Below are 20,745 nucleotides of genomic sequence, written 5' to 3'. Positions count from 1 at the left end.
GACCTCTGACCTCTCAGCTGACCTGAGGTCAGGCAGAGATGTGAAGCGGGTGAAGCCAGGGCTGTGATCGGGCTTTGATCCCAACTTTTCCTGAAAGCTGATCTGTGAACAGTCTGCGATATGTTTGACCTGAGGGGGGAGCTTACCGGGAACTGAGTAAACATATGATGGCTGTGTGTGTGTGTGTTGGGGGGGTTGTTGTATGAGAGTACACGACAAGTGATACCGTCATACTGTATACATAATGTATAATATATAATAATAATGTAATTATATTTGGTAAGAAGGAGGAAAGACTTAGCCACTCTCCTTGGCCCAAAAGGGTTCAAAGCATAGGATGCAGCCACATGAAAGCAATAACTAAATCAGCTTTTTACCACCTCCAAAACATTGCCAAACTTACAGGGCTGATGTCAAAACATCATGCCTTTATCTCCAACAGTTTTCAGATTCAGCAGTCCAGCAGATTACTGCAATGGGTTTTTCACAGGCTTTCCTAAAAAAGACTGTCAAACAGCTTCAGGTGATACAAAACGCAGTAGCTAGGGTTCTCACGAAAACTAAAAGCACTGACCACTTTACTCCAATTCTTAAGTTCCTGCACTGGCTTTCAGTAAGTCACAGAATTGACTTTAAAGCACTACTGCTTGGTTATAAATCAGAAAATGGAGCAGGACCTAAATACCTATCAGACATGCTTCAGCAGTACACACCTTCTCGACCTCTCAGGTCTCAGGAGAAAAACCTGTTAGTAAAACCTTCTGTTAGAACTAAACATGGTGAAGCCGCTTTTAGCTGCTATGCGGTTCAGCTCTGGAACCAACTTTCGGATGACATCAAAAAGGCCCCAACTGTAGCCAGTTTTACTGTAAATCTAGACCTCAGACCAAACTGTTCTCAGATGCCTTCTGCTAACTGCACTGAGTTACAAATTCTGAATCTGTCTTTAAATTATTCTACCTTGTGTCTTTTATATTGTTGTTTTAATTATTCTTTATTTTTAAATGATTTTACCTTGTGTGTTTTATCTTTACTTTTTTAACTATTATTTTATACCATTCTATGCTTTTATTTGCTATTACTGTTTGGTTTGGTTTCGGTAAAGCACAATGAATGACCTCTGTGTATGAAATGCGCTATATAAATAAACTTGACTTGACTTGACTTGAGTGTGTGTGTGTGTGTGTGTGTGTGTGTGTGTGTGTGTGTATGAAAGAGAGAGAGAGAGAGTGAGAGGTGAGAGAGAGAGAGTGTGTTTGTAGAGGACTGAGTGTACAGTCTCCATGAATTTGGCATAAGGGGGGCAAAGATGGGGAAAGAATAAGAGAGAGAGAGAGAGAGAGAGAGAGAGAGAGAGAGAGAGAGACAGAGAGAGAGAGAGAGAGAGAGAAAATGATGAATGGAAGGAACAGATGCTCAACTCACCCTTCTTGGACTTGGCACCGATCTTCAGTTTCGAGGGCCAAGCTATCTGAGTCTTGGTTTCGTCCATTACCTGTGGTAAACACAAACCGAGCAGCGCACTTCAGAAAGGTCCATCCACATGGCACTTCTAAAGGCACCCTTAAAAGAAGAGGCCTGAGTACACTCCTGACACGTTGTGTAATGGACAGCCAACAACCATGCTCTACTAATGAGGGAGACATGCTGGCGTCGTTTTCAACATTCCGCTCTTGCAGTAAAATAAAGAAAGGTTAAGAAAAAGACTTTAAGGCTGATTAATAATAAACATCATAATTACGCATAAACCAGTTGCAAAGCCAACACAAAGAGTTTCAGCATTCCTTGAGAGATTTAGGTTTTTGTACATTTAGACAAGGGTGGACAGGGTTCCAAAACATGACAATATATATATTACGGGACCAAAAGAACAAGAGAGCCACATTCAAGGACATTTTATTTGGGCCTTACAGAGGGCAAACATTTTGGAACAATGTCGTAAGTTCTACATAATTCAAGCCACCTCAGTGCTGTGTTGTTCATAAAGAAGTATATAAGGGAAATAAAATCCCGCGCGCACGCACACACACGCACACACACACACACACACACACACACACACACACACACACACCACGCACGCCACACACACACACACACACACACACACACACACACACACACACACACACACACACACACACACACACACACACACACACTCCATGTTTAATGAGATGTTACACATTAAGTCATTTCCTCTGACAAAATGTTTAAAACATTATGTGGGCAGGTTTTGGAATTCCCGTCGCCTGACTGAGTTCTACAGTCATTTTTTTGTTTGTTCTTTTTGTCTTAACGCCCTCTCTTGGAAAAAAGCTCATCAACAGGAATGTTCCTGAGCGTTTTGTACCACTAATCTACTGTAAAGCAGGCTGTCGCAGGGCCAGCTGCAAGAGTGGAATCATTTCCAATTAAAACAAACCGAAACATTTATGAGCAAAAAAAAAACACCACATCGTTCCAGTTGGTGAAGTGTAGAAGAAAAATTAGGGGGTAGAATCCTCCATTTTTTTTCTTTTTCTTTCTCAGTGTCAGAGTGCGCGTTACAAAAGATCCCAACAGCAATTACACTGCTCCAGCCAGGAAGTGGCCAAAGAAACACAATGCATGTGTCATCACAATGGAGACAAACACACACACACACACACACACACACACACACACACACACATACACACACACACACACACACATACGTCCGACACATACATTGACCAGAGGCACCCAATTAATCTACTGTTCAAAACTATAATGAGGAGGCACGCCTACATAGCTGGGAGTCTACGGCTGGGAAAACACGCAATGCCTAACTAAACAGTCAGTCTAAACTGCTTGGAAAAATGTTGATCTGCAGAAAGTAATTGCAAATGAGAAGTTTGGTATATATCGCCCACATTAGTTTTCAAGATTGTGGGCTTACTGAACCTCTTCCCTCTATCTTCCCATATCTAAAGCTGGACAGAGATGAGAGGCTGTTTCTCAAAGTTAAGGTGGGATCCTTCAAGGCTGTTATTTGAAGGATGTTACATCATTATGATCCACCGAAGTACTGTTCCAATGTCAAGCATCCATCAAAGTCTACCAAATTCTACCAAGACCAAAGTCCTTCATGTTGTCGAATTTAAAGAAGCCATTTAGGAAGGGTATTTAAACCTTTTCTAATGAGAACAATAGCGAGCTAAATAGTACAGTTTTCTCTTTACGATTTTGCGTAATGGTTGCTGCTCTGTGGTTTATTTTGGCAAATAAATCAAAAATGTCTCATTTAATTTATTGACATGGGAGAAATGAGAGACAGTGGTGCATTCATTGTTTTTTGAAAAAGAAGCGGGCAGGCGGCATGCTTTTCAAAAACGCACTCCTGCAGCTTCCTGCACACTTGCTAGTCTGTTCCATTGTGTGTGTTTTTTCCAAACGCTAAAAAGATGCCTTGCCTTGTCTTTAAAGGATTTGACTCAGCAAGGCTCAGTTCTACCAAGCACGAATCCTTGAGGATCCTCTGACTTGAAAAACAGTCATGTTGTCCTGCTCAATTACCCTTTATCTTGCCAGGACACTTCTTAATGATGAGATCATTTCCTGTGTTTATCCAGATCATTTCCTGATCAGAACTTGATTCATTTCTGATCTTGACTGATCATATATCAGCCTCACAGGATAATACACACACACACACACATACAGACACATACACACACACAGTTACAAAATCACACAGCAACTGACATCATTTTTGGAAGCTTTGGCTTGAGCTGGGCCCTGGCCCAGAGGGCCTCACTGGAGTGGGTTTCTGATGAATGCCCCGCTACACATGCGTCTTTCATGAGCGCCTCTCCTGACAAACGAGCGCATCGCCCACAAAACCCAACGGCTCCATGGCCACTGAGCGAGCCGCTGTGTTCTGTGTCTGTGAGGATCCCGCAGGCGCAACTCAGTGTCTTCTGGACTGCCTCCCGCACCAAAAGATGATTCCGTGTGAAAGTTCGCTTTATCCCGAAAGCTACTGCTGATTTTGGCCCAGGTGTGCCGACATGAGTGACATATGCAAACAGAACATACATATCCCTCCAGGTAGCGTACTGCCCAACATGTCTTAATGATGTGTCACATGACACCATTAAAAAAAGGTTTTTGTGTTTTTCTTAATTAAAAAGCACCACCGCCAACTACTTCATACAATTGCAGATATTGTCATTCTTGGAAGTGGTCAGGAACCACTGATCTTATCCATGTAGATCTCAAAGTTGTGAACAACAAGCTTGTTGAATGGACTGGGAATACAAAAAAGGCATTCCGAGGAACAACCAAAAAAAGCTCAAAAAAAAAAAAAAAAAGTCTTGTGCGCTCAAGGCTGAATATGATTTTATGAAAGATCTGAGACCCAAAAACAATTACTTCAACATCAGTGTGTTCCCTGATTAATTATGTTCCATGCTCAAAAAACATCTGGACAGCTTTGCTCGGCCTTGGAGCCCATCAGCTGACGAAGAGCATGCTCTGTACTGACCCTGCTTTATGTAATCGTCCAGTTGTTATGGAACCCGGCGCATGTTTGAACCCGTGCCGTGCCGCGTTGGCCGCGCCGCTCCGCACCGTCCTGTGGGGAGAGGGAGAGTCCGGCGAGGAGGAGGCGGAGGAGGATGGGGAGTCTGGCGGGTTTGGCACCTGTTTCCTGCCCCACCTCCACCACTGCGTGCCTGCGCTCAGCTGCTGCTTGACGCTGCTGGCTGGTGCTCGCTGGGACTGGGAGTCGGGGGAGTCTGGTCTGCTCGGCTCCACCACCTGGGTCTCAGCACTGCACTCGCAAACAGAACTCCGCTGTTGTTACAAAAGCTCTTGGTGAGGGTGAAGTGCGTGTGTGTGTGTGTGTGTGTGGGGGCAATGGGGTGTTATGGGCTGTGGACGGATGCTTGTTGACTCAGCTGCGACCCTTTGAAAGGGTTCTGTAAGACTGCTGCTGCGACATCGTGGCTGCAGAGGACGTGTTTTTCACCCGATCGCCGAGCGCACGTGGAGCGCAATCTAAAAACACGAGCGGTCGGGGGATGTTTGTTTTAAAAAGTGACCAAGATGTCACGTGATGGGGCACAGGACAGAGCAGAACTGTCACTTCAGACAAATAACAGAGTTGGTCGGCCCTGGTGCCTTGACGGCTGGCTTAAATGCCTTGGCAGAGTCCACTTCCGAGCAGTAGTGTCTGAAGAAAGCAATACGCTCCCTGTGGGAACACAGAGACGGCTGTTTTTGACCTTGACTAAATAGCTTGGCATCGGACGGATCTGGGTGACCACTGTGTCCAGCTGTCTCTGCATGTAAAGCAGAGCTGCGAGGTGTGTGTTGGGAAACTCCACTGAAGTTGCAGAAGCAATGTCAGTGTTTTCACTCAGTGTGGATGTGAAAGGATCACACTTCAAAATATCTGGTTGACGTTTGGGCTTTTGTATGTGTGTGTGTGTGTGTGTGTGGTGTGCGTGCGTGAGTGCTTGTGTGCGTGTGTGTGAACATCTATGAGTGTGTATACATGTGCTTGTGTGTATGTTTGTATATATGTGTAAATGTGTGAGTGTGTCTTTTCATGCACATAATGTATGTGAGTACATGCACGTGCCTGTGTGTGTGTGTGTGGTGTGCGTGCGTGAGTGCTTGTGTGCGTGTGTGTGAACATCTATGAGTGTGTATACATGTGCTTGTGTGTATGTTTGTATATATGTGTAAATGTGTGAGTGTGTCTTTTCATGCACATAATGTATGTGAGTACATGCACGTGCCTGTGTGTGTGTGTGTGTGTGTGGCGTGTGTGTGCATGTATGTGCATGTATGTGTGTGTGTGGTGTGTATGCGCATGTGCATGTGCATGTGCGTGTGCGTGTGCGTGCGTGTTGCGTGTGTGTGTGTGTGTGTGTGTGTGGTTTGTATGTGCATGTGCATGTATGTGCGTGTGTGTGTGTGTGTGTGTGTGTGTCTATGTGTGTTTGGTTTAACCATTGTTCCATAATCCACCTTGAATAATGACAAAAATGCCTTAAAGGGTACCAGGCTTTAGAGCTGGTTAACACAGGAAGGTTTTAATAGTTTTAGGATTAAGAAAAAAGCTGCAACTCCACTGAGGGTCTTGGTATATAGTATGGCCAGAAAAATAGACCTGTTGGCATTCCAATAGCAGTCTGTGGAAAATTACTCTGATCTAAACGGGATTCCATGGAATATTAATCTGGTTCACATTGTAGTCCTTGGAATACTCTGATCTAAATGGAACCTCCATGGAATATTACTTGAGTTAAATTAATCATCTTTGAGATTATGCTTGGCACTCCATATCCTCTGTTACCCTTGCTCATCTTTGTTAGCAAACCGCTAACACGATATAAAGACACAAACGATTTTAATCAGCCGTCCACATTTGCACCACCAAAAGACAATAAACAAAATGAAAAATGACTCTTTGAGAATTTACAGATGGATTCTATTTTTTTTCAGACTGGATTATGAAATGCATATGCAAGTGTGCTTGGAGAGCCTATTCGTTTTGGTGCAACAGTTTTAGGCTATGTATAGCATGACAAAACTATTTCTGCTACTCTGGGAAGAGAATCACTGTTTGCCCTCTGATTAAAGACAGATGCCTGATGAAGGAAAACACCCACACAAATGTGTGTGAGATGCCAAGGCAACAACAACAGGCAACAATAGCATCTATTTCCCACACCAGTCAGTGACTACCACCATCACCGACTCCTACACCGCCCCCACCACCCACTCATAGTCCTCGATGAGGCTGTATTAGCCATTCTGAACAACCTATGATCTCAGAACGTCTCAATCCCTGAGTGATTCATGAACGGTGCATTCCAGCCATCAGCCGCATCTATTTTTAATGGAGACGACGAATGTTTTTGTTTTCAGACGTTTTTTTTTTTTTTTTTTGTCTTTTTCTTCTACCCTCCTCCTACATTTTCTGAGAGTGATCCAACACCCGTTTATTTCCGTTGGTCAGAGCATGAGGTGGGAGGACAGGGGCACTTGCGGGATACTCCAGTGTGATGCCAGTTCCCTTTTCCCAATCGCTGTGAGACTCAGTGGGAGATTTCACGATACAAAAAAAAAAAGTTACATAAATTAAATAAAGCTGTACTAGTTTTAAGATTCACACACCCTTCATTTCCCTCCCAGGCCTTGGGAAAAACCCTGCCGATTGTTTTGGAAAAAGCCACAGCTTCGGTTGAAAAATAACTCTGATGTACCAGCGCAACTCAAAACACAGATAGAGACTGAATGGAGAATGAAGGATGTGGATGAGAGTCAGTCAAGTTACCCCCCTCCCACACACACACACACACGCCCACAAACGCACACACACACAACCATGCGCACACACACGCACACACACACCCACGTGTACACACACACACACACACACACACACACACACACACACACACACACACACACACACATCTAGCGGGGTAAGGACGGGGCTAGATCTGATGCTGCAGTCCTGGACAAAGTGCTTCCATATGATCTTGTTGTCACTGGAGACGGATTAGGTTTCATCGAACAGCGATCGGAAAACACATGGTGCTCCTTCTCCAGGCCTGCATACTCACTTTCTCTCTCTCTCTCTCTCTCTCTCTCTCTCTCCCTTTCTCTTTCTTTCCCTCTCTTTCTTTCCCTGAAGTCCTCATCTTCTGTGACCACTTCACCTCACCAAGGCCTTGAGGCATGTCCAGGCGTGGGCGTGGGTGTCGAGGGGTTGAGGAGGAGGGTGAGGGAGTGAGGAGGGGGGGGGGATTGCTGAAACCCACAGGAAACGAGGTCCTCGAAACCTATTTTCCATTAGCACACGTGAATAAGTGACACACAAGAGATTGAGAGAGACTTTACGGCCCAGACTATACCAAATGTTCTAGATGATCCTATCGGACGCGTGATATTTGTTTTTGCATGTCCGAAATCCATAACACATGTGAAATGTTTTTGTTTTAATATCAGCCAAAGGTTGAGAGATTAGCCAGATCTGCAAAGAAAAGAATGCCACACAAGTTAGTTCGTGAGCGATTTTATGACCATATACACAAAAGGATTTTGTTTCGCGGTTCAAGCCTTTATTCCAGGTGGACAAAAAAAAAACCTGAAAGTAATTTCAGCAGAGAATTAACGCAAGTTGAATATCAAAACGATTGAGTTTCACAGCCATTTGAATTATATGAATTTGTTGGAATTAGATTGAATAATGACGGAAATCAGAGACAATGTTGGCCTTTCTGCCAGTGCAGGCTGTATTTACCTGTAAAACAAATAAAACCCAAAACCACTGTTTTAAGCCTCAGTTTTGTGAAAATGAGTCCGTTGTTGAAGTCAAATCCAGCTCCAACATTCTTCCCGAAAGGTCCAAACATTAGACACTATCCCTAACATTTTCATGCATGATGAATGGTGTTTATGACGACCTGACCATGCAAACCACAGTGTTGTACTTTCCCCTTGGACCCTTCAGATGCTCTATTGCTTGGGTGAGTATCCACAGCCACGCTGGCATGACCCTTTCATCACCAACACTGACTGGGTGCACACAGTCTAGAGTCCTGAGATAGAGAAGTAGAATAGACCGAAGCAGAACAGCAGATAGAGAAGCAGACAATACAGAAGAATACAGACACACACACACACACACACACACACACACACACACACACACCTACACACACACACACACACACACACACACACACACACACACACACAGTAATAGAGAGCGAGAGCAAGAGAGAGAGAGTTAACAAACAAACAAACACACACCTAGAACCCTACACACAACAAGGCCCTTTTGAGTGGCACATTGTGCTAACCAGAAAAACGAATTTAAGCCGTCTCCAAAGTCCAAAGTCACCACTGTTGACAGGTTGATTATAATTCAGTTCTATTTTAGGTCGGTACCTTCAGCAGCGGATGACTACTTTGATAAATCTTCAGCTGTAGTAGTTTTTAGCTTTACATACTGTATTTCATAAATAAACTTCTATTATGGCATTCTGGGTTTGACATAGAATGTCCAGTAATGACGTAACTGGACTGAATATGCTTGAGTGAATATGTTGAGACACAAATGATCTACACCGTCTTTGGATTAGCGAGGATGCGTTTACTTAGCAGTGTGGTATTAGCCCATGCCTGGTCAGCATACTGATCACTGAACACTGAAACTTCTTTCAACATGTTTGAACACTCTGAACAACCACAACCTTGCCAGAACCTGAAACTGAACGTTTATCAAAAGCTTGCCGAGAACTGGAAGGTATGTGAGATCTCGCTAAGACCAAGATGATTCTGGGAGCACTGACTTAGAACAACAATCAGACAACAGCATGATACCCTCCCCCCCCCCAACCCAACCCCAACCCCAAAGCGACCTTGAACCAACTACACTGAAGCTTCAGCACCTACAGACAGATGGTCCTGACATTGGCTGCGTTTGTGACTAGGAGAGTGAGAGGTTGAGAGGGATCCGAGAAGAGGTTTAGTTATTTTCGTTTTTGAAGGTGAAGGTGGCCCCCCTGAAAATCTCGGGCACGCACAGCGAGAGCGTAAACACGGCTGAATCCCTCCATTGTGTAAGCGGCTCAGCATGGCCTCTGGCGTGGCCTTGGGTGAGAGGGAGAGATGGGGCGGGCGGGGGATCGCGGCCGAGATCGGCGGGAACTCCGGTGTTGTGATTGAAAACATGGGTGATTTTTGGGGTCCGATCCGGTGACCAGGGTGGGGGGTGAGGGGGTCGAGTGAGCCAATGAATATGAGCATTCTACCGTGGAATGCTGAGTCAGCTATTTATTTTGTGTGGGGGGGTTCAGTGTATTCCATTGACACCCAGCTGTAGACGTCTGAACCAGGTGCATATCAACGTCAAGAACAGATTACATTTCAAGCCTTGTCTTTTTAGTGAATGAAAAAGAAAGGGGAAATCACTTTAAACGCTGCCATACCTTGAACCACACACACACACACACACACACACACACACACACACACACACACACACACACACACACCTCCCCTGTGGTAAAAATCAAAACCCATCTCTAGTTATGCTCTGAATAATTGGACATCAATTTGTCAAGGTCTCACAGCGACGTTCTGCTTTCACGTTGTGCAGAGGAGACTGTTTGGATTGAGGATCTCTTTTCACCTACGCCATGTCAATGTCAAGAGAGAAGTAAAAACACCCTAGCCATGCGCATCACTGCTTCACTACTCAAATTGGCAATTCTTCTGGAACCTTCCACATCCGAGCCCCTCGCTCTGCAACAGGAGCCTGGCAATTTCGGGATCCTCAGCAAATCCTCCACTCAACAGCGACTAATTCCACTGACAAACTACAAATATACGTAGCATGACATGTCCGGGAGCGCCGTTTATTTGGAAAGGGCCGGATTGACATGTGTGAATGTGAGGCTCGAGAGAATCCGCTGCGTCTGAGAGCACATGGAGGCCTCCAGGGTCTCAGGGGCAGCAGCAGTAGCCAAAAGTAACCTGTGTCAAGAGCTCGGCCGTCTGGCAGTAACACCCCCACACACACCCAGTCCCCCAGTAATCCATTCCCACCCCCCACCCCAAAACACGTTTATTTTCCCACACAAATTCCACTTCACACCAATAATAGACCCCCAGAGCTCCTGCACACACACTGGATTTTTTTGTGTGTGTGAAATGGACATACTGGTCACTCAGCAGGGTGAAAATAATAATAATAAAAAAAAGAAACATAAAAAACGAAAATGTAGGTGTTTATTTTAAAGGTGTTTCCATTCTCTCTGGCCTGCGGTGGCACAGTCGACCGGGTGCAAATGGTCACATTTAGGTCTCTGGGTCTCCTCTCAACTCCTTGCCTGCGTCTGGGGCACCCACATTCACCTGGCTGCCCAGTTGTGTTTGTCCACTCTGCGCCAATTAGGTCTGTGAGCTCAGTACAGCACCCCCCACCACCCTCCTTCATCCAAAAAAAGCTTATTCGCCATTTCCATCCCAGCCTCCCGAAAGAATAAAAACACGCACCCGGTGCTTTGCTTGGCTACCTCCAGTCCTCGACAAAGACTCAGGAGCAGACCTGTTTTTCATATAATGTCGTGACTTCTGTTGAGTGTGTCAGGTCACCAGGCTACCCCCTCCCCCCCCACCTCTCCACCTCAAAGCACTCAAACGTGAAACTCAATCTTCAAGTGCAACCAGCCCAATCAACCCCCTACTCCTGCTCTGCCATTCAACACTGCCGATGCCCACTGACAACAAGCGTTTAAGGGGGGATTTCAAATGAAAGACAAGCCTGACAACCGACTCATAAAATCAGTGTGAAAGTCCCACTTCAGCAAGCGAGAATTAAAGGTTTAGTGTGTGATTCTGATGAAAGGTTGTCATTTGAGCTCAACAGGCTAGTCCAATTCTACCCCTCCCTTCTGTGCTTCTGATGCACAGTGTTGATGGCCATGACAAGCGGTTCGCTGAATTTGAGGAAAAAGTGTACTGGATTAGAATGTCCGACCAAACCTTTCAGAGTCTGATGCCCATACACATCGCAGACACTCAACAGCTGACCCATAAGCGTGGTACTAAAGCCTGACTCTAGTGACCATACTGACAGGCTGATGGGCATATGCAGCACATTTGCAGGTTGTACTGGACATGTGCCTGCTGTGGATTCTGACCTACTTTATTGGCAGCTGGGTGAGAGAGGTAAGGGTAAAGGGATGCCAGAGAAGCATTGAGCTAGAGCAAGTGCTCCTATTGTACCTTCTGGAAGAAGTCCTCTCCTCCATTTGCTCTTCCCTCTGTGGCAGCTGCAGAGAAGAACAACAAGATTTTTTTTTAATTAATTGTTTCAAAAAGCTAATCATCATATACATGTATGTTCCTGCCTTTTTTAACCACCACATTTATGATATGAGTGAAAAAATATCACAAAACTATTTAAACAGTTAAGCTGCTACAACTGTCATTCATTCAAAGTGTGATACAAGTAAAAATAATGTATGTGAGAAATAGATAGATGGTTCACACAGCATTAGAATAAAAAACAAAACATTATTCTAACAAATGTTGCTGATCAGGCTGCTGTTCTCTTTTTAGGTGAGTTAGACAGATGTCTGTAGCACAGTTAGACTTTAGTTTAACCCTTCAGCCTTATCCAACACAGATCATGATCCATTCAGCTTCTGTCCCCAGAGCACTGCCACGCTGAGTTTTGAGCAGTTCCAGCCTTTCTCTAAAGAGCTTAACCATAGGCAGATGATGGGGTTATCATCAGAGTGTGACAGTCTCCAAGAAATTGACTCCAAGTCACGCGCACACCAGTTTCACCCCCTCATCACACCCACACGTCCGGCCAAATGTGCAGTGCTGCCTGACAAAATCCAGCAAAACTCCGACTCCAAACTGTATTTTTAGACAAGAATACAAAAAACTCCAAACACACTCATTTAAGACTGTCCAAGCACTTTATCCAAGTTCAGCTCTAGTGAGGCAATGGTATGCATCAAGAAGAGACTGATAAAAAAGCTGGATTTTTAATCTACTCTATCACAAAGCATGTGGCAGTGATTGCACTCAGAGGAAGGTTTTGATGAGCGCCTTCTCATCTTGGGTTATGTAGTCATAGAATACACCATATAGCACATACAACATATGAAGGAGGTACAGTCAAAAGTGAACGCTATAAAGGGGCATTCTGTTATTTTAATAAATATTTTACTTACAGCTCACACACCTGGAGTATTCTACAAAGGCCTGTAGCCGTGGTGGGTGTGTATTACTCCACTGGGTTAGATAGCAGAGATGCAGTGGTGGGTCTGCTCTCAAAGAACACTGGTCAGTATTACTCCACTGGGTTAGATAGCCGAGGTGCGTGGGGGAGCAGAGTTAAGACCTGACTGTCAGCACTTGCCTAGCCTGCCAACCAGCCCCTTCCAACAAACACTCTGAGGTTTGGGCTTGATTTTTCCAATTACCAATTACTTTTTATTATAGTTAGGTAGCCCCAAGTTTTTCTTTTCTAATGTCAACCATTTGTGTCAGCAAATGTGTGGAATAACATGTTAAAAAATGATGTCAACTTCAGATTTCAGGATTTTTGGAGTTGCATTTTCATGAAAGGCTTCAACATGTCAGACAAAATTGAATGTTTGGCAAATACACCAAATAAGCCAGAAAAGTTAGAAAACACAAGTGGGCCCAATTGAAATATGAAGTTTCATCCGGTCACTTACAAAACAGTACAGAGCACCACAAAAACATAACCTCATTGCCATCCTTACAAGGTTCCAATCCGACGCAGATCTCTGCCTTCCAGAGTGCTTGCTGGAACCCGGTGCTGTATAAAAGGTTTATTTATAACGGGCCAATTACAAGGCAGTTTTTTTGGGAGCAGATTGGCTGAATATTGCCCCCAAAACCGCCGGCACCAGCTGAGTCAGTCCTGCAGGACCACAAGACTCGGATAAAATGCCCCAAAAGGCATCTGAACACAGTAATGTGTGTCTCTGTGTGTGTGTTTGTGTGTGTGTGTGTGTGTGTTTGTGTGTGTGTGTGTGTTTGGATGGGGGGTAACTCAAGTGCAGGGTACTTAGTTAAAACAAGAGTAAGTTAAAATAAATAGAATAACAGTGCTGAGGGGTGTTTGGATGCCAGCTGTGGAAATAACTGCGTGAGTATAAATGTAATTCATTTCTCATTTAAACTGTGGTTTACTTGTGAATTATGCCATTATTAAAGCAGGACTGTGTTGTATGCTTTTTTAGGCAGATAATTCTTATAAAATACTCATATTAAAGCACACCTATCAGTCCAACAAGCGGCCACTAGTATAATTCATCCTCCATGTCCTACCTAACAACGTGTATTTTATGTCTTAAGATTCCTTGTAGAGCAGTTCGAGCCAAAAGTGAATTGGTATGGTCAATAAAGGTTATATTACACCTTGGCCTACCAAATACCTGCTGTTTTAACAGACTATCTTGCACATCAATGCTGAAAACCACAAGGTATTCATAAACACCCTTCCACACAAACACACACACACATAGAGAGACAGAGAGAGAGAGCGAGAGCGAGAGAGAGAAAGAGAAATGCTTTAAAGGCCAACAAATCCAAATCTATATACGCTAACAAATACTAACTCTGCATGGACATTAGCTGTTCTTTACACCATCTATTGTAACTCCATATTTCCCTCTTCTCTAATGAAAAAAAGCATTCTGGCTCTAACAAACAACAACAACAGCAACAAGAGCAGCTGCTAATCTCAAGCGTCTTATCGCTGGCAGTCAAAGGCGAGCGAGCAAGCTAGCGATCGAGTCTGCAGGGCGATCTTCCTCTTTCCCACACATCTGTCTTATGCACACACAGTACACCATGTATCACATGAGAATAAATCAACTAAATGATGGGGTGCAAGACAAATGCTGAGACCCTGTCAATCACAACGCCAAGCGTGTTGCTTCAATCACTTTGCAGATAAAAGGCCGAAGAATACAAAAAAGGACAAATGTTGACTCCCTTTTAATGATCTACAACCGAGGTTGTCAATCCAAGTTCTGAATTGCTCATGCCCTACACATCTTGCAGCTATCTATTCCTGTATCCAAGTAAGTAGGATGCTAAACAAGCTAAACCAGCTGTGTTCAATACAGTGGGCCACTGATAGATTCAGTCAGGGAAGTCTAGCAAAGTAAGATGAAGATTACAGAACAAGGAATGAGAACTAGTGTGCTAAAAGACAGCACCTTCCAATATGTAGTGGGTAAAACCTTCCTTGACAGTCCTCAAAGCACTGGGTTGAAATGTATGGGTTGGAAAGAAAGTAGTGTCTAAGTTTCTCCCTTGTAAAAGTTTTAAAGAATATCGATGAGCGGAATTTAATGATTAATAGATGGATGAATGGATGATGGATGGAAGGTTTGGTGGATGACTGGATGGATGGAAGGTTGGGTGGGGGGAATAATAATAATAAAAAAACACTCCACGCTTCTGGGCAGCAGAGAGGTGTCCAGACTCCAGACAATAGCTGACCATCTCTGACAGCTTTACACAAAAGCTCAGCCTTGTCGTCCGGCCACACTCCGTCTGTTGCCAACCACACGGCCAGTGTGGTCCGTTGCCAAGGCGGCGGTGAGCTTCGGCAACCCAGCCTCGCTGTGGAGGATACTGGGGTGCCATCATGGCTGGTTAGCCTGAAACTCTGCAAGGGAAGGTTTTTATGGGAATCCTGGCATTCCCACTGATCCGCTTATTTTAGTGTTATAATGGGAAAGATCATTGCGCATTATTGTTGCTGATGCTATGGGAACAACGGAGCATGCTGATTCCATCATAGTGATTAACTTCACAAAACAAAACTTGGTCCCTCTTTTCTGAAGTGTTCTCAATAACATCTATCATACAGTAGATCACTGATCTGACTCGTTGAGTACAGAAAGGACATGACAGTGCTTTCTGCTATTCTCTCAATCAGCAATATCAATCAACTATACTACGGAAGTGTCCAAATGGCTGAATGTAAGCATAACTTCAACCTGGAATCAGTTGTGTCTGATCATAGAATCAGAACGGATCAGAACTAATCATTGTCAGGAAGGAGTACAGAACATTGCTGTAAATCGCAATTGGTTGCAAATGGCCGGTGGGCACAAACAGTCCGACCCCAGCAGGTAACCAAAAGCACATGAAGAGATGTCTTCTGCATGGGCTCCTATCAAAACCAGCTGCGTCAGTTCGGAAATACCAGTGCGGCGTATTTATCAAGCGAAAAACGGTACTGAGACGTGTTTGAGTTGGCTGTTCTCGGCTGGTACCAGCGCGGTGCGTTTCCAGTGATATCACTCCTGGAGAGGGCCGTCCAGACAAATGATTTCAAGCCGTCGTGGAAGTTAGCGGTGCAAAACAACACACAAGCATGAAAATGCGCGACTGTCTTTGACATTCAAGCATTGGCAATCAGCGATGTGGTTGTGGTTAACTGGGGTCATTAGTGTGGTCCACTGTGGGATATACAGAGAGGGGTTGCTGAGATAAACAACTCAGAGAGGGAGAGAGAGAGAGATGAGAGGCGGATGAGAGAGATGGATATGGAAAAGGAGACAAAGCAACAAGTGATTGGGGGAGGAACAAAGACAGATGCCAGGATGAGATAAAGAAAGAGGTTGGCCAGAAGAGTAAGGGAGAGAGAAGGATGAAGTGATTGAGATGTGTAAAGTCATTCATACTGAGAAAAGAGGAGAAGAAAGATGAAAAGGTATGCAAGAAGAAAAAAGGGGGGAAGAAAGGATGATGGAAAGGGTGAGAGTAGGGAATGGAAAGATAGAGAGATAAATGGATGCGAGACAGTCAGAGAGAAAAAGAGAGAGAGAATGAAAGAGTAGAGGACCCTATATTCCTGACAGCTTTAGCCTCATCGCAGTGGGCTTCAAAAGGGGAAAAATAATGTCTGCTGTTTCCTAGCAACACAAAAACAAACTCACAGATGTGCAATGTTCCGTCCTGGTTGGTCAAGGTTCCAGCAGAACGGGATTTGCTGGCTTTATAATTGTTGGACCGCATGTCGTCAGCTGTGATGCTGTAATGGATTCACTACATAATGTACACTGAGCGAGGCATGTCCTAATGGTTTTTACGATCCATAAACAACAGGCTGTTTAAAACATCATATACTACAAACAAAAGTATCAGTCATGCATTTACACCACAAACACTCCAAAGAGTCTCATCATAAACATTTGACTAGAGTAGAGCATGTCTATATTAGCAAACAGATGCTATCTAAAGTGATGGGAAAGTGATGCAATATAATTTTTTCCATTTATGAGAAATCCATGGGTATTCCAAAAATGTTGCTGTTGTTAAAGTAACAGTGTGCAACAATTTTCTACTACTTGTAGTGCTCATCCTCAAATTACTTGTGATGTTGATGTGATTGACAGATCAATACACCTGTCATTCCAAATAACGCAAGCTGTGCACTATTCTTTTCTGAGCTCAGGGTCAGATCATGTCGCGGAAATGTAATAAAAGCTTGCAGGGCACACGACACAGCCAGCTATATTGCCAAAAGACATCAGTTATGTTGTACATAACATCAGCTATGTTAAATGTTGTTGGTTTTTTATGGTTTTTGCATTCCTTTTGGGTCTATTGTTATTGTCAGCATCTAAGTCTAAACAAAAAGGAGGTTCACACAGTCCTATTTTCACTATTTCATTATAACATTGAATTTTCCGTGTCTGTACAGGGCAGTCTGAATCCAGAGATACCATCATGCCTCATATGATATGTGGTATGAGGTCTGCGCCAGTGAATTGCTAGTCAGCAGGCATGCTGTTAAAAATAAATCTGCCCTAGCTCATTCAGTACAGGTGTGAAGTGACTGTCAAATCACACCTGCGTTCTTAAAAATACAACCTAGTGTTTCTGCACATTTACTTAAAAAACAAACAAACCCCAGTCATTTAAATCTGCATTTCAGGCACAGATGTGAGAGAGGGGGAAAGTATTTGTTTTTAGAAATGATGATAAAACAGTCTGTGCGGCTGGCGTGAGTGAAGTGAGCTGCGTATAACAAATGGCTTCAGTGTGTTGGCAAAGGTGTGACCCCAGGGCATAAGAATCCACTCTGGGCCGGCAGGTCCCCGCTGTATGAAGTCGCAGTACCCATTAGCACAGGGACCGCTAAGAGAGAGAGAGCCAGACTGATGAAGCTCATTGAGAAACCATTAAAACGCTCTGCTCCAGTTGGAGACTCTGCTAAATAATGCGGGCTATGCGGCAAGCTAACTACCACAGGAAATGGTGAACCAAAACTCTGAAACTCTGAGTTTTAGACATACATTTTCTTGACAGAAAAGGAAAACAAAGATGACAACACATACAAGCAGCTGATACAAAGATGTTTTTTTCCACAGACATGACATAGAGGGTGTGGACTAAATGGGTGGTCAATACCACACACAGTTGATAAAACGTTCAAAAAATATCTTTGTGGCTTTGTATACCTTTATATGTCTTTACAATGACTGATGCATGTACAGTATATCAGGGAACTACCAGAAACTCAAAATGTACTAAAATTGTAGTTTTTGTTTTGACATGTTATGATGAACATACTGCCACCACCAGTGATCCCAATTCCAAATAAAAAAACAAAAGAATCTGTGGTGTTAAATGGGCTTATTGTTATTTATTGCGCTGTAAAAGCCTGCAAACTTTTTGTCATTCTAATGCCAAATGATATTTTTCTATTGGGAAAAGTCCAAGATGCTTTCATTTACACAGAAATAATGGCCACACATAAAAAAAACAGTAAAAACAACACAAAAAATTCTCAATAACAAGTGGTTTAAACAAATATGTAATAATACAGTACGTCTCTGTTTCCTTATGAAATAATAACAGACACTCTACTTCAAAAAATACCATGCTTTAAGCCACATCACTAAGTTACCAGTTCACATTTTGCAGAGGAAAAACAACATGAGCATTTTTTGTTTTGTTTTTAACCTCTCAAGAAGGCCAAAGTAGCTAGGGTTGTAATGGGGCTCTTTCCATCTCTTGTCATAACAGTCTCCGGTCAGAGCCAACTTCCCGGAGCAGCGTCTCCTCAGCCTCTCCAACAGCTGCTGTGAATTATGCGCTGCCAACACGGGGAGGAATCCACCCACCTCCTCCTCCTCCCCCCAGGTCGCCCAGCCAACCGACACTAACCAGGACTTCCTGGTCTCTCACCCCCTCCCTCCCTCCTTCTCTCTCTCTCCCTCTCTCCTTCGCTCGGTATGTGTGTTTGTGTGTGAGTGTATGTGTTTACATATTTGTGTGTGTGTTTATGTTTGTCTGTGTGTGTGTGCACTCACGTGTGTGTTTGTGTGTGTTTCCACCTGAATCTGTAACAACTTTCCAAGGAAGGTCAAAAATGGAATTTTCCAGCTCTGGTTCTTCATCGCTGTGATATTGTGATGTTAAATAGTTCAGTGGAAATTGAGGAAAGTGAGTGACGGGGATTCTTAGGGGAGAGAGGACAATGCAGCATGTCCACAAATCTAATGGACAAAGCTAAACAAACAGAGGTTGGCCAGGTCACGGACGGAAGAGAGATGAGGAGAGGAGAGGAGAGGAAAGGGAAGGAAAAGAGAAAGGTGAGGATAGAGGGATAAAAGAGAGGAAAGAGAGAAGAGGCGATTAAAGGAAATAGGAGAACAAGATAAGAAAAGAGGAAGAGAGAGGAGGAGAGGAAGAGAGGATAGGAAAGGAGAATAGAAGAGGAGAAGGGTAGCGAGAGAGAGGTGAGGAGAGAAAAAGAAAGAGGAGAAAAGAGGAGAAGAGAAGGACCAATGGAGAAGAGAAGAGAGGAGAATGTGATAAGATGAGAGAAAGGACAGATGAAGAGAGGAGAGTGTGATAAGATGAGAGAAAGGACAGATGAAGAGAGGAGAGTGTGATAAGATGAGAGAAAGGACAGATGAAGAGAGGAGAATGTGATAAGATGAGAGAAAGGACAGATGAAGAGAGGAGACAGGAGATGAGAGAAAAGGGGGTAGAGAGAGAGAGGGGAGAGTGGAGAAGAGGAGAGGAGATGAAGAGATAGAAGTGGAGGAGATGATGAGGGGAGAGTGCTGGTGCTGCTCTGCGGCGTCCGTCTCCTGTTTCCCTAGGCCCTGGTCCAGAGGAGAAGCAACCCCCCTCACATTCCACACGCACCCACTTCCTGTCCTGCACCCGCTCCCTCATTCACCCCACTACTCAGAGATGAACCCTTCTGGACGGACGGCACCACACAAAAGCCCTATGCTCTTGCCCTCTCTCTCTCTCACACACACACTCAAAAGCTCACACACACACACACACACACACACACTCTCTCTCTCTCCTTTTCTCACACACACGCACACACACTCTCTTTCCAACACACACAGACACATTCACCTATACACTCACCTCATTCTTTTTCACTCTCTCACACACAACATGCATATAATCATTAGTTTTCCTTTTCTTGTGTACACTTACATACACACCCTCTCTTACACAGTCACAATTCCTCCTCTTCCTCTCTCTCTCTCACATAAACATCCCTCTCTCAACAATCAGACTGCCTCCTCCTGCATCTCTGATTATCCCTCTCTCTGTTTCTCTTGTGTCTCGTGTCTGATTCTCTCAGAAGTAGTCTCTCTCTGTCTCGCTCTCGATTCATATCATGGATTTATTGGCATGACCATTCACATACAGTTTTACCAAAGTATAGTGTTGTGGAAAACACAACAACCTCATCAGTTTTTGACAGCATTTTCACTAACTCTCTCTCTTTCTCTCTTTTGAAAAATATTTCTGGAACTTGCCCGTTTCATTCCTGCCTTTCTGTTGTTATTTTATTTCTCTGTTCAGATGGTGAGAAAGTTCAGACTTGATGGACGCTCAGCGGCTGTCTGAACGTGAAATAAACAAATAAAGGACTTTTCACGACATCTAATGCCAGAGTGAAAATAACCTAGGATAACAAGACCTTCTCCAAATCCCACTGCTCATAAACAAGCACACATAGCTTCATTCATCCCAGCTCATCAGTGTTTCTGGCTAGCTCAAGTGTGTGTGTGTGTGTGTGTGTGTGTGTGTGTGAGTGTGTGGGTGTGTGTTTGTGCACATGTTATTTTCCCATGCAATGCCAATACCGCCAACGAAAAACACTCCAATGTTTTCCATAATCGCTCCATAGCAGCT

General features: G+C 44.0%; 1 protein-coding gene across 1 annotated transcript in view; it reads right to left on the bottom strand.

Moving 5' to 3' along the window:
* Nucleotides 1-20,745, bottom strand: part of LOC125287798 (protein bicaudal C homolog 1-like) — an 80,147-nt gene that overhangs the window by 53,243 nt on the left and 6,159 nt on the right. Inside the window, exons 2-3 of the mRNA XM_048233828.1 lie at nucleotides 11,782-11,828; nucleotides 1,426-1,495 (exon numbers count right to left, since the gene is read on the bottom strand). Coding sequence (XP_048089785.1) covers nucleotides 1,426-1,495; nucleotides 11,782-11,828 — 117 coding nt within the window. The remainder of the gene's footprint in view (nucleotides 1-1,425; nucleotides 1,496-11,781; nucleotides 11,829-20,745) is intronic.

The sequence above is a fragment of the Alosa alosa genome, chromosome 22 (assembly GCF_017589495.1).
Source record: "Alosa alosa isolate M-15738 ecotype Scorff River chromosome 22, AALO_Geno_1.1, whole genome shotgun sequence".
NCBI classification, from domain to species: domain Eukaryota; kingdom Metazoa; phylum Chordata; class Actinopteri; order Clupeiformes; family Clupeidae; genus Alosa; species Alosa alosa.
This window is presented reverse-complemented; position numbering and strand designations above follow the sequence as displayed.